The sequence below is a fragment of the Protopterus annectens genome, chromosome 1.part0 (assembly GCF_019279795.1).
Source record: "Protopterus annectens isolate FY-2018-M chromosome 1.part0, PAN1.0, whole genome shotgun sequence".
NCBI lineage: Eukaryota > Metazoa > Chordata > Ceratodontiformes > Protopteridae > Protopterus > Protopterus annectens.
This window is the reverse complement of record NC_056725.1, coordinates 550910084-550923429: the sequence shown is the minus strand read 5'-3', so window position 1 is coordinate 550923429 and position 13346 is coordinate 550910084. Positions and strand designations below refer to the sequence as shown.

Below are 13346 nucleotides of genomic sequence, written 5' to 3'. Positions count from 1 at the left end.
ATTTATGTGCAGGTGGTATTCGAACGGTTGCCACGTCCCATGAACCATCCTGCCCTGATAATGACCCCCCCACCCGATCAGGGAGGCGTCCGTAGTGACAGTGGCTACCGGGGCCAGGGATACAAAGGGTCTGCCTTGGTGAATCTGGGGAGAAGTAATCCACCATGAAAGATGATTCTTGCAAATTTGTGTCACCAGGATTTGGTGATGCATTGGAAGTTGTTGGTAAGACCACTGAGTGAACAACATCCATTGAAGCAGACGCATGTAGAAGCGGGCCAGGGGAAGAAGGGTAATAGCCGCAGCCATGAGGCCCAACACCTTCAGGACCATTCTGGCTTGCACCTTTTTGCTGGCAAGGATGATCCTCACGTGACTTTGTATATCTGAGATTCTTTGGTCTGTGAGGGTTGCTGACATCCAAACAGTGTTTAAGTTTGTGCCTATGAAGGTAATAGACTGGCAGGGCAATAAGGAGGATTTTTCGTAGTTGATCGAAATTCCTAATCGAGTGCAGAGATTTAGTGTGTAATCCCTGGCTTGAAGAAGTTGATGCCTGGTGGTGGCTGAAAGGAGCCAGTCGTCGAGATACGGAAATACCTGGAATCCTTGACGTCTCAGGTGAGCCGTGACCACTGCCATACATTTGGTGAACACTCTGGGGTCTGTAGTGAGACCAAAGGGCAGGGCTCTGAATTGAAAATGACTGGACCCCAGCTGAAAGCGGAGAAATCTTCTGGAGCGCCTGTGAATTTTTATGTGATAGTACGCGTCCTGAAGATCTATTGAGCACATCCAGTTGTCCTTCTCTAGGAAGGGCAAAATTGACTGAAGTGTGACCATTCGAAATCTTGTCTTTCTCACAGACTTGTTGAGTCTGCTGAGATCCAATATTGGTCTCCAGTCTCCCGTCTTTTTGGGGACCAAAAAGAATCTTGAGTAGATTCCGGGCTCTGAATGGTCTGTTGTAACTGGCTGAATGGCTCTTTTTTGTAGAAGCTTTAATACTTCTAACTCTGCAACTTCCCTTAGACCGGGTGGTACATCTGGAAGGGAATTTTTGTGAGAGAAAGGACTTTCCTCGAAAGGAATTTTGTAACACTCGGATATAATCGACTGTACCCATCTGTCTTGAGAGAGGGAACGCTAGGCTTCTGGGTACAGCAATAGTCTTCCCCCGACTGCCTCCAAGGATGGACAGTCGGGCAACATCTCAGGGATGCTGGAAGGGCTTGTCAGAGAGAGGCTCTCTGCTTCCCTGGTTTTGTGGACCCCCTCTGCCTCTAGAGCGGCGTCTGTTATTATTACCCCCTCTGCCTCTAGGGGTAAACTGACCACGTGTATCCGGCGTGACTCCTTGGGATTTACGGAACCACATCTTTCCACCCTTCTGTCTTTTGGGGTAAGGTCTAGAAGGGGTGGAAAAACGGACCCCAATGGCAGAAAGAGTCTTGCCGTCCTGTTCACACCTGGTCAATGTATCCTTCACTTGAGGGCCAAACAAAGCTGACCCATCAAAGGGAGAGTTTGTGAAGGACGCCTTAAAGGGATCTGCAAAATTACAGAGCCGCATCCAGGATTGACGTCTAAGAGCCACCCCTGTACCTGCGGCTCTACTCGCTCCATCTGCTGCATATGATATCAGTCGCATGGAGGAGTTAGCTATAGAATTAAGGATTCCTAGCTGAGAAGCAATTTTCTCTTGAGCCCCTGCAGCCGTAGGATCCTGCACTACTTCACCTAGTTCCTTAAGGATGTCCCTTTGGATTCTGGTGAAGTGACATAAGTAGTTCAGCGAGTGCATAGCAAAGGTCGCTGAAGAGAACATCCGCTTGCCATACCTGTTCATGGTCCTAGAATCCTTATTAGGAGGATGGACTGGTATGGAAGGATCTGCAAGTTCCTTCTTAGTGGCAGCCACCACCACCATGGCATCAACAGGGACACCTTTCGTAAGGAATTGCTTTTCCGAAGGGGCTGTAATAAATTTAGACGGCCTCCTAGGAACTGGCTCTACAGAGTCAGGAGCAGCCCAAGCCTTTCGAGCAATGACCTCCATAAGGGGGTCGAAAAGCGGAGACACCCAAGAGGTGGAGGGCCGAGATCCAAATGCCTCTAGGTATACCGACTCATCCTCAGAGGGATTTGTGGAGGGCCAGTTTCCCCTCTGTTTTAGGAGTTCTAGGATGTCTGAAAAGGAGACATCCTCAGAGGGGATCTTAGATCCCTCCGACTCATCTAAGTCGGTATCTGAAGTGATAGACTCAGGGGAGTCTAGGTGTTTCCTCTTACAAGTTCTCTTGCGCGGAGGATCTCCTGACTGGTCAGGAGAATCCTCGGAAGAGGGGGTTATTCCCAGTGGGGAAACCTGAGGCGGTGGATCTCTAGGTCCGGGAGCAAGAGAGATGGAAGAGATATCGACAGGCACTGTAGAGGGAGGAGCTAAGGGAACAGACTGCTGGCTGAGCCCAGTGGCCAGCACACTCTTCATCACCTCGAAGGCCCCCCTCCCAGGGAGATCCGAGAGAACCCGTTCCGAAGAAACTGGGACTCCAGGGCCCACCGAAAGGGAAGGCTCCGAGGCAGATGTCGGAGCCGAGCTCACCAAGGCCGAGGCTCCAAGGGGAAGAGCGGGGTGGGATAAGGGTCCGATGCCACTCACCCCCTCGGAGGAGACCAGGGAAGCCCGACCACAGAATCCCTCCAAAAAAGGTCTCGAAGAGGAGATAAGAGTAGATGCCGAGGGTGCAGAAGGGGGGGTATCTGCCCCTCAGCCATAGCAGTAACTATGCCCGAAGACTCCAGCTCCAAACTCTGAGGTAGAGTCGAAGGAGGAACTTGAAGAGGGTGTGGACTAATAGTCGTCTGTTGAGACGGACTATGAAGCATCTGGGCCAGTGCCTGTGATTTCAACAATCTACTTACCACCCTCTCTAAATCATGGTCTGAAAGCCTGGACGACCTAGATGATCGCTCCGATGGCTCCGCTCCGAAAGGAGAGGTGAGGCCGGAGCCGAAAGTATCGGTTCCAAGGAAGGGGACCTGGACCTCTTCCTCGAAGGAACCATCGGAGCCGAAGAAACCACAGATCCAGACGGAGCCGAAGACTTTTCGGCTCCGAATGAAAGTCTCGATGCATCGGCTCCAGCCGGAGCCAATACAGACATAACAGTAATGGTGTTGGAGCCAGTCGGCGCCGACACCGAAGCCTGAGTCACATGGTGGTCGGAGCCAGTCGGAGCCGACACCAATGTGACCATAGCAGTATCGGCACCGATAGCCATCGGTGCCGAAGATTTTTGCAAGACAGGATCGGCTCCAGCCAGAGCCGATTTAGACTCCGAAGGAGTCGGAGCCGAGGCCACCGGCTTAGATACAGAAGCCTGGGCCTTAGAAGATTTAGAAGTCTTGCTCGGAGCCGATTTGGCCGGAGAGCCCTCCGGTTTAAGGAGACCCCTTAAAATCAACTTATTTCTCCTCTCCTGCAGGACTCTCTGGCTAAAGGAATGACAAATTGCACAGGAGTCCTGCAGGTGGAGAGGTCCCAGGCAATATAAGCAAGAAGTGTGACCGTCTGTCAGAGACATCTTCTGACAGCACGAGTCACACTTCTTAAAGCCTGAGACCCTTTGCTCTTTGGACATGGTTGTACACAAAACAGTACACACACACACAGTCCCAATCAGACAACTAAAGTTATCTATTAAACAATAACTAACCTCTCACACACACACCCTAACAGGGGGGGGGATGGGAGGGAATGAAGGCCTGACTAAAAGAAGGGGAAGGAAAAATAATTTTAGTCAGAAAAGGGCTTACAATTAGGTAAAAATGAAGGTATTCTAAAGAAAAGTGAAAATTATTAAATTTTAGGGGCAAATAGTAGTTTAAAACCAACACTTACCAGGAGATGGCAAAAGGAGGACCTCATCAGCGAAGCGGCAAACGAGATCTGGGTACTTACCGCCTTGCATCATGGGATATGGGGCTGCCTCAAGCTAGTAAAAGTGACTCTCGAGCTTAGCAAAGTGCCGAGTCGGAGCCGAGGATCGGCTCCGAACCCATCAAGCAAGAATGAAGGCGAGATTGACAACTTAACATTCAGGGGTTAAACCAGATTCGGAGAACACATCATCCACAATATCTAACACAGGCGGAATAGGAAGGGGGCTGTGCTGAGGCAATAAAAGAAAATCTCTGAGCCTTTTCTTGGATTCTGAGTAACCCTGGCTCTCCCAATGGAAGTGTTCCCTCATGGTATGTAAACTTTCCCCAAAAGAGTAATCCTCAGGAGGAGAGGCTGAAGGAACGGATTCTTCAGCATCAGAGTCCTCATAGGGGGGTATAGAGTATCCCTGGTCTGAAGAGGAGTCAGAGGAAATGGAAACCTGATCAGAAGAGTTAAAGTCTGTATCCTGCCCAGGCCTTTTATCAGGAGGGGGTTGGGAACCCCTGATCAGAGTGATTAGGTCTTCGGCCATTTTGAGCATCTGTTTCTTAGGCATGGAGGCCTGTCCAGGAGAATGCTGTATTTGTTTCTTTGTCTTTAATGGTGTTTTAGACTTCGTTGTTGTTTTGAAGGTAAGCTGTGAAGGTCTGAAAACACCCATAGAATGTAGTGCCTGCTCAGTGGCTCCGGACCCATCTGAGGGATTAGTTTCCGTAGGCCCAATACCTTGAGTTTCCAGAGGCCTAGTAGTCTCCACGTGGGAGTCGGAGGCGGCCTGTGGCTCTGAGGTAGCGGGTGTCAGGGGCTGCGAAAGCACCTCACTGAGAACAGGCGAACTGGTGACTGGCCTAGAAGAGGCTTCGTCGTCTATTTTGGACCTCGGATGCCTGTCCTTATCCTTGTCTTTGCGTTTTTTGTGAATTCCGGTCGTCGGTTGTTCCGACGGCATTGTATAATTAAACCTTCGGGCAAAGCAGAATCAAACAGACATTTAATAGTACATTTGTTAAATCTAGCACAAAACTGACAACTAGTGACATCATGGTCAGGGCCTAGGCATGGAATACAGTAAGAATGAAAATCCTTATGAGGTATTTGCTTCCCACAAGAAATACAATTATTAACTTTTACTGACATCGGTCTGAGGCAAGAAAAAGTTTCCCCAACGGGGTACTTAGCTTTATTGAAGACTTCGGTTCTGAAATTCGAATTAGAAAATCTCAGGAGTCGGCCGACCAGCGCTTGCGAACTGCTTTTGCTTCGGGCACCGCGTGGCAAGAAAGACTGAAGAAAATGGCATTGGCTGCATCTTATATATCCCCGACGCACTGACGTCAGGGAAGAGGCGACAGCAACCGACGCCGGACCAAGACTTTGGAACTCTGGCCGACTGCGGGACCGCCTGACGGCAGGATAACCCAAGTGTAATGACTGCAGCAGTGAAACATGATGAACATCTGAAAAGCCCCAGGAAGAACAACAGTCCAAGGAACTAGGAGGAACATGTACATCCAGGAGGGAAAAAAAAGAAAAAGAACAAAGCAGAAGGGAGAGGAGGGAGGGAGCAAATGCTGAAACAGTGAAAAGAAGGATATCAACTGTTATGGTAAGATTTTACACACCTGTTCTATGTCTTTCCATATCACTGTTGCAGTAATCTTTACCAAAGGGAAGAGTGCAAAAGCTCAAGAGGAAACTTGGGAGGAGGAAGGTCCTGAACAGCCCTGAAGAAACCCTTGCACAACAGCTCTGGCAAAGCCCTCTGGAAATAACATTCAGTATGTAATACTTGGTGAAAGTATGGACAGAGGTCCAAGTAACAGCCTCAAGGATGGAAGTGGTATCCAATCCTTTGAAAAAAAGCATCCGAGGAAGCCACAGCACTAGCAGAATGAGCCTTTACAGAGGCAGAAAGACATTTTCCATGAAAGGAGTAACACAAAAAAAATGGCCTTAGAGATCCAGGAGGACATGGTTTGCTTTGAAACAGCCAAACCCAGAGATCTGGGATGAAAGGAAATAAAAAGTTGCTCATACCAGAGAATGGTCTTAGTCTTATCCAAATAATATCTAAGCTGTCTATGCAAATCCAAGGTGTGGAGAACCTTCTTACTAGCAGACTGCGGAGAAGGAAAAAAGGAGGACAAATTAATAGACCGATTAAGAGACAATTTGTTAACCTGGAGTTCAGACACTCTGTTAGTTGAGGTAAGGGCCAAAAGAAGAACGGTCTTCCATTATATGATATATGATATGATACAAAGAAGCTTAAGTTGCAGGCTCAAAAGAAGCACGAGTCAATTTTTCACGTACAAAATTGAGGTCCCAGGAATGGATATAAAGGATCCCATTAATAAATTGCTTGACCTCAACCCTAGAGGCCAGAGGAGGAGGTAATGACAGACAAGCAGAAATAGCTAAGATGTGACCTTTAACAGAAGAACAGCCTAACATATCATGGAGCAATTCACACAAATAAGAAAAAAAAGGGATCCCCACAGAAAGTGGATCCTGGTTACAAATAAGGCACCAAGCAGAAAATCTCTTTCATTTAGACACATAGAAGTTCCTGGTAGTGGGTTTTCTATTCTCCTACAGAACCCTAAGCATTTCCTCAGAAAAAGGTGTCTAAAAGGGATCAAAACCCTATCACCCACAATGTCAATTGATGGATGGACAAGTGAGGATGGATCAGAGATCCCTTGTCTTGTGCGAGTAGGTCCACCCTGTGAGGTAACTTATAGCGATTGTCCCTGGCTAGGTGAACAAGGGGGAACCAATGCTGACTAGGCCAAAAGGGAGTCACCAACAAGATATTGGGAGAGTCCTGCTCTATCTTGAACAGGACCCTCTGAATCAGAGGAAGGGGAGGGAAGGCATAGAGAAACATCACCTTCCAAGAAAAAGATAGGGAGTCCACCTTCCAAGCCAGAGGACTTGGGATTCAGGTATAAAAAATTGGAAGTTGTCTGTTCAAAGGAGAGGCAAAAAGATCTACCTCAGCAGTACCCCCACAGATGGTCAATGTCCAGAAACACATCTCTGTGAAGCATCCATTTGTGAGCCTGTGCATTGGACTTACTCAGAGTCTACCACTATATTTTCCTCTGAAGGAATGTAAACAGCCTGAAGAGTCACAAACTTGAAGAGCTAGTCTGCAAAGAAGGTAGGATCATGTCCCCCCTTGCTTGTTGATATACCACATCACTGTGGTATTGTCTGTGAAGATTTTGAGAGGCCCTGAAAGAAAGAGTGAACGAAAGGTCTGAAAGGTGAGATGGAGAGCTCTCATCTCCTTTATGTTGATGTGGTCTGACCTCTGATGAGAAGACCAAAGACCTTGGACCTTGAGGGAACCAAAAGGTCTCCCACCCCATGTCTGAGGCATCTGAGAAAATTTCCTGAGAGAGGACTGGGACTAAAAAGCAAGTCCTGGGTTGAGAGACAGCTGATGAATTCATCACTGAAGCTTGAGTTTGAGGCAAGGAAGAAGAGGGACTGGAAAATCTAGCTTCTGACAGTATCGTGACAACACTGGAGCCATACTGACTTTAGGAACCCTGTAGTTTCTCATATGAAGTCTGGCTAGAGATAGCATAGGAATGGTGGCGGCTATGAATCCTAGCCCTCTGAAAAATTCCCTGGCTGTAACTGAAACCAGAGAAGGAAGGGACTGAAAAAAAGGTGAGTACAGAAAAAGCCTTGACAGGAGGCATGGAAGCCAGCATAGGAATGCTCCGGAGCCTGCAACTGAGAAATATAGGATCCTGAAAAGGAACCAGGACTGATTTCTGGAATTTTATCATAAACTCCAGGATTTGTAAGAGATAAACAGTATACTGGAGGTGCTAAAGCTAGACATCGGGGAGGAAAGCTTGAATGAGCAGGACATCCAGATAAGGAATGATTTGAAGCCCTCTCATCCTGCAAAAGACAAATCACAGCTTTGAGACATTTCAAGAATACTCTTGGGGCAGTAGAAAGGACAAAGGGCAAAGCAGAGAACTGAAAATGCAAGGAAGAGAGAGAGAGACAAATGCAAAAAACTTCCTGAAAAGGGAATGAATTGGGATGTGAAGATGACATCCTTATAATCCAGGGAGATGAAGAAAGCCTGGGAATGAAGAAGAAGAGAAAACAGGGTCTGAAGGGATAACATCCAAAAGGAAGGAACTTTCAGTAAAATGTTGAGCTGAAAAAGGTCCAGAATGGGTCTCCAGTTGCCCACCTTCCTGAGAGCAAGAAACATTCTGGAATAAAACCTCTTCCCCTCCCGGGAATGAGGCACAGCTTGAATGGTGCCTTGTGCCGAAAGGCCCTGAAGCAGTTCTGGGAAGAAAAGAAATTGCTACTCGGGAGGCTGAGGGATGCCCAGAAAAGGAGGAAGGGATATCCATAACATGAAGTATCCCTTCTGGAGGATGGACAGGACCCAAGAGTCTTGAGTGACCCTTAAGCAATTAGGAAGGGACAGGGAAAGACAAAGGGCTAAGGCAACCTGACTCAAAAAAAAAAAGGGGAAGCAAAGACAAGATGGTCCCTGAAGACCAATCCTAGACCTATCCCACCTCAATCTTTTCCTGCAAGCCCCTCCTTTTGAATGCTCACTCTGCAGATCCTATTCTCCTGGATTTTCCCTCAGGGATCCTAGCCACATTGGATATCAAGGATGCCTACCTGCATATATCCATACGGCCCAATTACATTAATTAGTCACTTAACTGTTTTACTGGTCATTGTTTTAGTGATTATACCTGTGTATTTAAAGCTGTGGATTTTAAGTGGTTTTAGTTCTGATGAAGTCCCTTGGTAAATGTAGTGGGATGAAAGCGCTTAACCTTTTTTTAATAAAGTGGCTGTTGATTTCCCTCTGGCTGTCTCTTCGTACTAATATTTTTGGTGGTTTTACCCTTGGTTAAGATGCCAGGTCATAAAATAACCCTTTTCTATGACGGCTAAGACCGACCTGCCTGAGGTGATGTTTTTCCAAACAGGTAAACAGTGAGAGAGTCTTAGGGAAAGGGGAATGGTTTTGACAGATAGTCACAGACTACCTGCCCTGCCCTGAAACTGAGGCTTCTGGGCTGGAACCTGACTAGGCCTGGATGCAATTTGCTGTTTCCTGGTGCTACTCCTGCTTCTGGAAGGGAGTGGAGGGGCAGAATGTTTCCTTATAAACTGAGTTTTTGAGAGGTAATTCCTGTAGAATTTGGGGATAGGAGAAACAAACAAATGCTTCAGATCTTTTAGCTCCTTCCCCTTCTGTTGCAGAGTTTTGAACAACTCAGCTACCCTTGTCCCAAAGAGGGCAGAATTATGCAGAGGTGTGTCCAATAGTTTCACCCTAATGTCATCAGGTAACCTTGGCCAGGAATATCTTCTCAGGACTGGAATGCCTAGTGACCTGAGAAGATAAGGATAAGAGGCTGGATATCTGTGCTTTGGCAGGAGAATCTGGGATCTCAGTCAGAAGCTTAGTGGCTTATCCTAAAAGGGCTAGGGCATACTTTCACATACGAGTTTGATAGTTTACTGCCCTGAATGCCAGGGTAGCTGAGGTATAAATCTTTTTTCCAAGGTGTTCCATGGCCTTGCTGTCTTTGTCTGTCGGAAGGACTGAGGTGGATGGAAGCAGTTTTGAGGGTTTATCAGGAGAAACTGATACAGTGCCAGGAACTGCTACAGTGCCAGGAACTGCTACAGGGCATATAATAAAAAACTTGGCCCCCTCAGGGACTTTGTAGAACCTGTCAGGCCTTCAAGGGACAGGATTCACAGAGGCTGCATTAACGGCATCCAGAAATGACGGCAAGAATGAAGGTATAGCTGAAGGAGCAGGGGAATCCATTTGGAGAAGTTCACAGTAACTTTTCTGAACTTTGAACATCTCAGTGGAATTCCACTTAAAGTACTCCCTCATTTTGGAAATTGTCTCCCCAAAGGTGAGATCCTCACTTGGAGAGTCTGTCTCAGCAGAATCTTCCTCCGGGGAGGCATAACCTAGGGGGGATGGTAACTGGGAGACATAGGACAGGGATTCCTCTGAAGAGGAGTCAGAAGAATCCTCTGCTTCAGGTTGAGAAAAATCTGGCGCATGAGGTCTAGGGCTAATTAAAGGGGGAGCCACTGGTGTGCGTGAAGGCGTAGCAGGCCTAAGAGCCATAAAAGCACTGAAAAGGCTCTGAGAAAAGGCATGCCAGTCTGGCTGGCTCTCAACAGGTGGAGAGACCGGTTTTGTTTTGTGCTTTCTTTTCAGAGAAGGCCTAGAGGGCGTAGGGTCCAAGGTCGGCCTAGGTATGGTAATATCAGCGGAACTGGAAGGAGCAGTCTGGATGGCCAGTACAATCAGAGATTCTCCGCACCATCAGAACCCGACATCTGCATTAACTCCAAGGACGTGCCTTCTACTCTGTGTTCTTCGGCTTCCCCAGTGGTACCTGCTATACCCTTATCAGTGGTGACCGAATATTCTTCCATGCTAATGTCAGCCACAAGAGGGACGTCGGGTGGAGGAGGTGCAGCAACAGATTCAGGCCTAGCAATTTTGGCATTTTTTTAGGTGGCTCGATGGGCTGACTGGATGGCCTCTCCATAGTTAAATCTAAGTGCTTATGGCGCTGATTTTCAAGATAAATATTCTGAGCGTAACATTTTAGGGATGAAGGCCTGAAAGACTGAACAGGACTTGTGGTGATGTATAGGCCCTAAACAGAAAAGACAAAGCTTGTAGGTGCCCTTATGGGGGGATCTGATGACCACAACTACACTTTCCCTTCCTGGATGACATGAACCCACACAGACATGCAGTGACCCAAATGAACAAAAATGTCCCCAATGGCGTATTTATCTTAAAAAAGAGGATCCAATGCCAGAATGACAGGAACAGCTGATGTTCAACTGACGGCAGAGAAGTTCTGAGGTTTGGTACGTACAGATGTCACTTTTATGGCCCATGATCCCTTAGCCAACGTCAGATATTCCATGTACCTTGCAGTGACTAGAAACTTTTGTATACTGGCCAGATGTTCGGGTAGCAAGAGAGGAAAACCCAAGGGTTTGGAATACTGCAACATGAGAATAGAAGGACATCTAATGTATATAGCAACTCTCCATTGAACTTGCAAATTATTATTTTTTTTTTTTAATTTTTATCAGTAGCCCTACAGTAAAGACATGTACACAGAATGAATGAGTATATGACCAGTGAAAAAAAGCTTTATGCTGTAGTTTCTATTCTGTGACAATGATTCTCCTGATACCACTGTATCAGCAGTCAAAACTAGGGTACACATAAGAGTACGTGGAGAGTTACAGGGACAAACTATCTAATTTAAATTACTTTCCTCTGGATTTCTGATTCACTCCACTCCATCTCCTACAACTGAAAAGGCTCTACACTCGCTAATGTTTCAGTAATGTAACTATGACTAACACACATGGCAGATCACTACTGATGGTGAAATTATCCAGGGCAGATAAAACAAGTACTATACATTGGTGAAAATTTAAATAACGTGTGTTAACCTAATGGTCACAGACAGTACTGTATTAGTAATCATGCATGGAGATGTCTCAGGATCTACATTTACCTTTGGTCTCTACAATAACGCTGTCATAAAAAAAGCAGAAAATGCATACCCTGCGTTTGTTTGCTTACTTTGGCAAAAAGTTGAACGAGGGTGGCATTGTCTGGGTATGTCAAGTGCTTTGAATAGAAATGGTGAAGTGCAGCGATGTCATTCTGAATCAGCTCTCGCTTTTCATTGTCCAGCTTATCAAGATCTAGAAAAGCAGAAAGAAATGCCTTTAGTGCTACAAAATATTAAAGTTCACAAAAAATAAGTTATGTACTTACCATAACGTTCCATCTGTGTTGTCCATTTTCATTCTTCCTCAACAACGGGGTTCGGATCCAACTCGGCCGTTATTTTAAGCATGTGATCACCTGAAAACTCTCGAGCTTCTCCCTTACCTACAATGCTCTATCCCCTAACATACCCTAGATCTTGTTTGCTGGCTTATAAGTATCAAAATAAATATAAGCACCCTGGTAATAGGAATCCATATTTGGAGCTCAAGATAAGGAACAGCGGTTCCCCTACAAGGTCTTGTTCTTCCAGAAGTCACTAGTTCAAAGTTAGGGGGGTTGGTGGGAAGGGAGATGAGGAAGAATGAAAATGGACAACAGATGGACCATTATGGTGAGTACATAACTTTATCAGATGTTGTCAATTTTCATTTATTCCTTACCAATTGGGACAGAGTCCTCAGGTACTTGGAATCCTGAAAGGACTCTAAGGAAAGATATTCCTACTACGGCTGAACTGAAGGCTGCTCTTCCCCTTGAGACCAGATCCAATTTGTAATGAGTAATAAAGGTATGAGGATTAGCTCAAGAAGCAGCTGCACATATATTGTCCTTGGAAGCCCTGGATAAAAAAAAAAACTGATGATGTTGCCATGGACCTGGTTGAATGGGCTCTCAAAGGTTTTGGTAAGGAAAGTCCCAACTTGCTGCAGGCAAAGGATATACACATCGGTCAGCCATCTGGCTAAAGTTCCCATTAAGCAGACGATCTGTTTTTCTGAAGTTTTCTTTGTTCTATGCAAGTAATAACATAATTGTCTATGAATGTCCAGTAAATGTAACACACATTCACCTTTGTTTGTAAAATTTGGAAAGAAAACTGGCAAATTATAATTAGATTGGTTGAGGTTTGATTTTGACACCACGTTAGGAAGGAAAGAAAACTGGTTCATAAAACTACCCTAACCCTATGCAGTACTAAGCAAGGAGGTTTAGAGGACAGTCCTTGAAGTTCTGACATTCTTTCTGGCAGAGGTGATGGCTACCAAAAATATAGCTTTCTAGGTCAAAAACTTAAGTTTGCATTTAGCTGCCAGTTTGAAAGGGGAATGAATTAAGACCTGCAATACTAAATTTAAGCCCTATGGGAAAGTTGGATCCTTATAAGAGGGTCTCAAAAGAAGGGTACATTTCAAAAAGGCCTTATAAAGGTTAGATGAACCCAAGGAGGAGTCTTCATTCCCTATGTGATTATTAGAAATGGCAGCTAGTTGTACCCTAACAGTTGAGGAGCTGGCTCCTTTGTTGAAGATTGCTGCTAAAAATTCAAGGACAATATGCACTGGTCCTGAAAAAGGGTCATATGTTTCCTCTGTGCCCAAAAACAAGTCTTTTCCATTTACTTCTGTATAGTTTCCTTGTGGAAGCTTTATGGGAAGACAAAAGTATATGACTAACAAGAGAAGACAGCGTATGCTGTCTGGGTATCAATGGAAGTGGAGAAAAGTACAGTTTTGTACCTACCATAAATGTAGATGTCCGATAGGTATGCATCTGCAGTCATCACATATGGGTTGTCCTACCTCAGGC

At 45.9% G+C, this 13346-nt stretch overlaps 1 protein-coding gene across 1 annotated transcript in view; it reads right to left on the bottom strand.

Moving 5' to 3' along the window:
* The window catches only part of SMYD2 (SET and MYND domain containing 2), a 762982-nt gene that overhangs the window by 424317 nt on the left and 325319 nt on the right, over positions 1-13346 (bottom strand). Inside the window, exon 5 of the mRNA XM_044061287.1 lies at positions 11607-11731. Within this exon, the coding sequence (XP_043917222.1) occupies positions 11607-11731 (125 nt within the window). The remainder of the gene's footprint in view (positions 1-11606; positions 11732-13346) is intronic.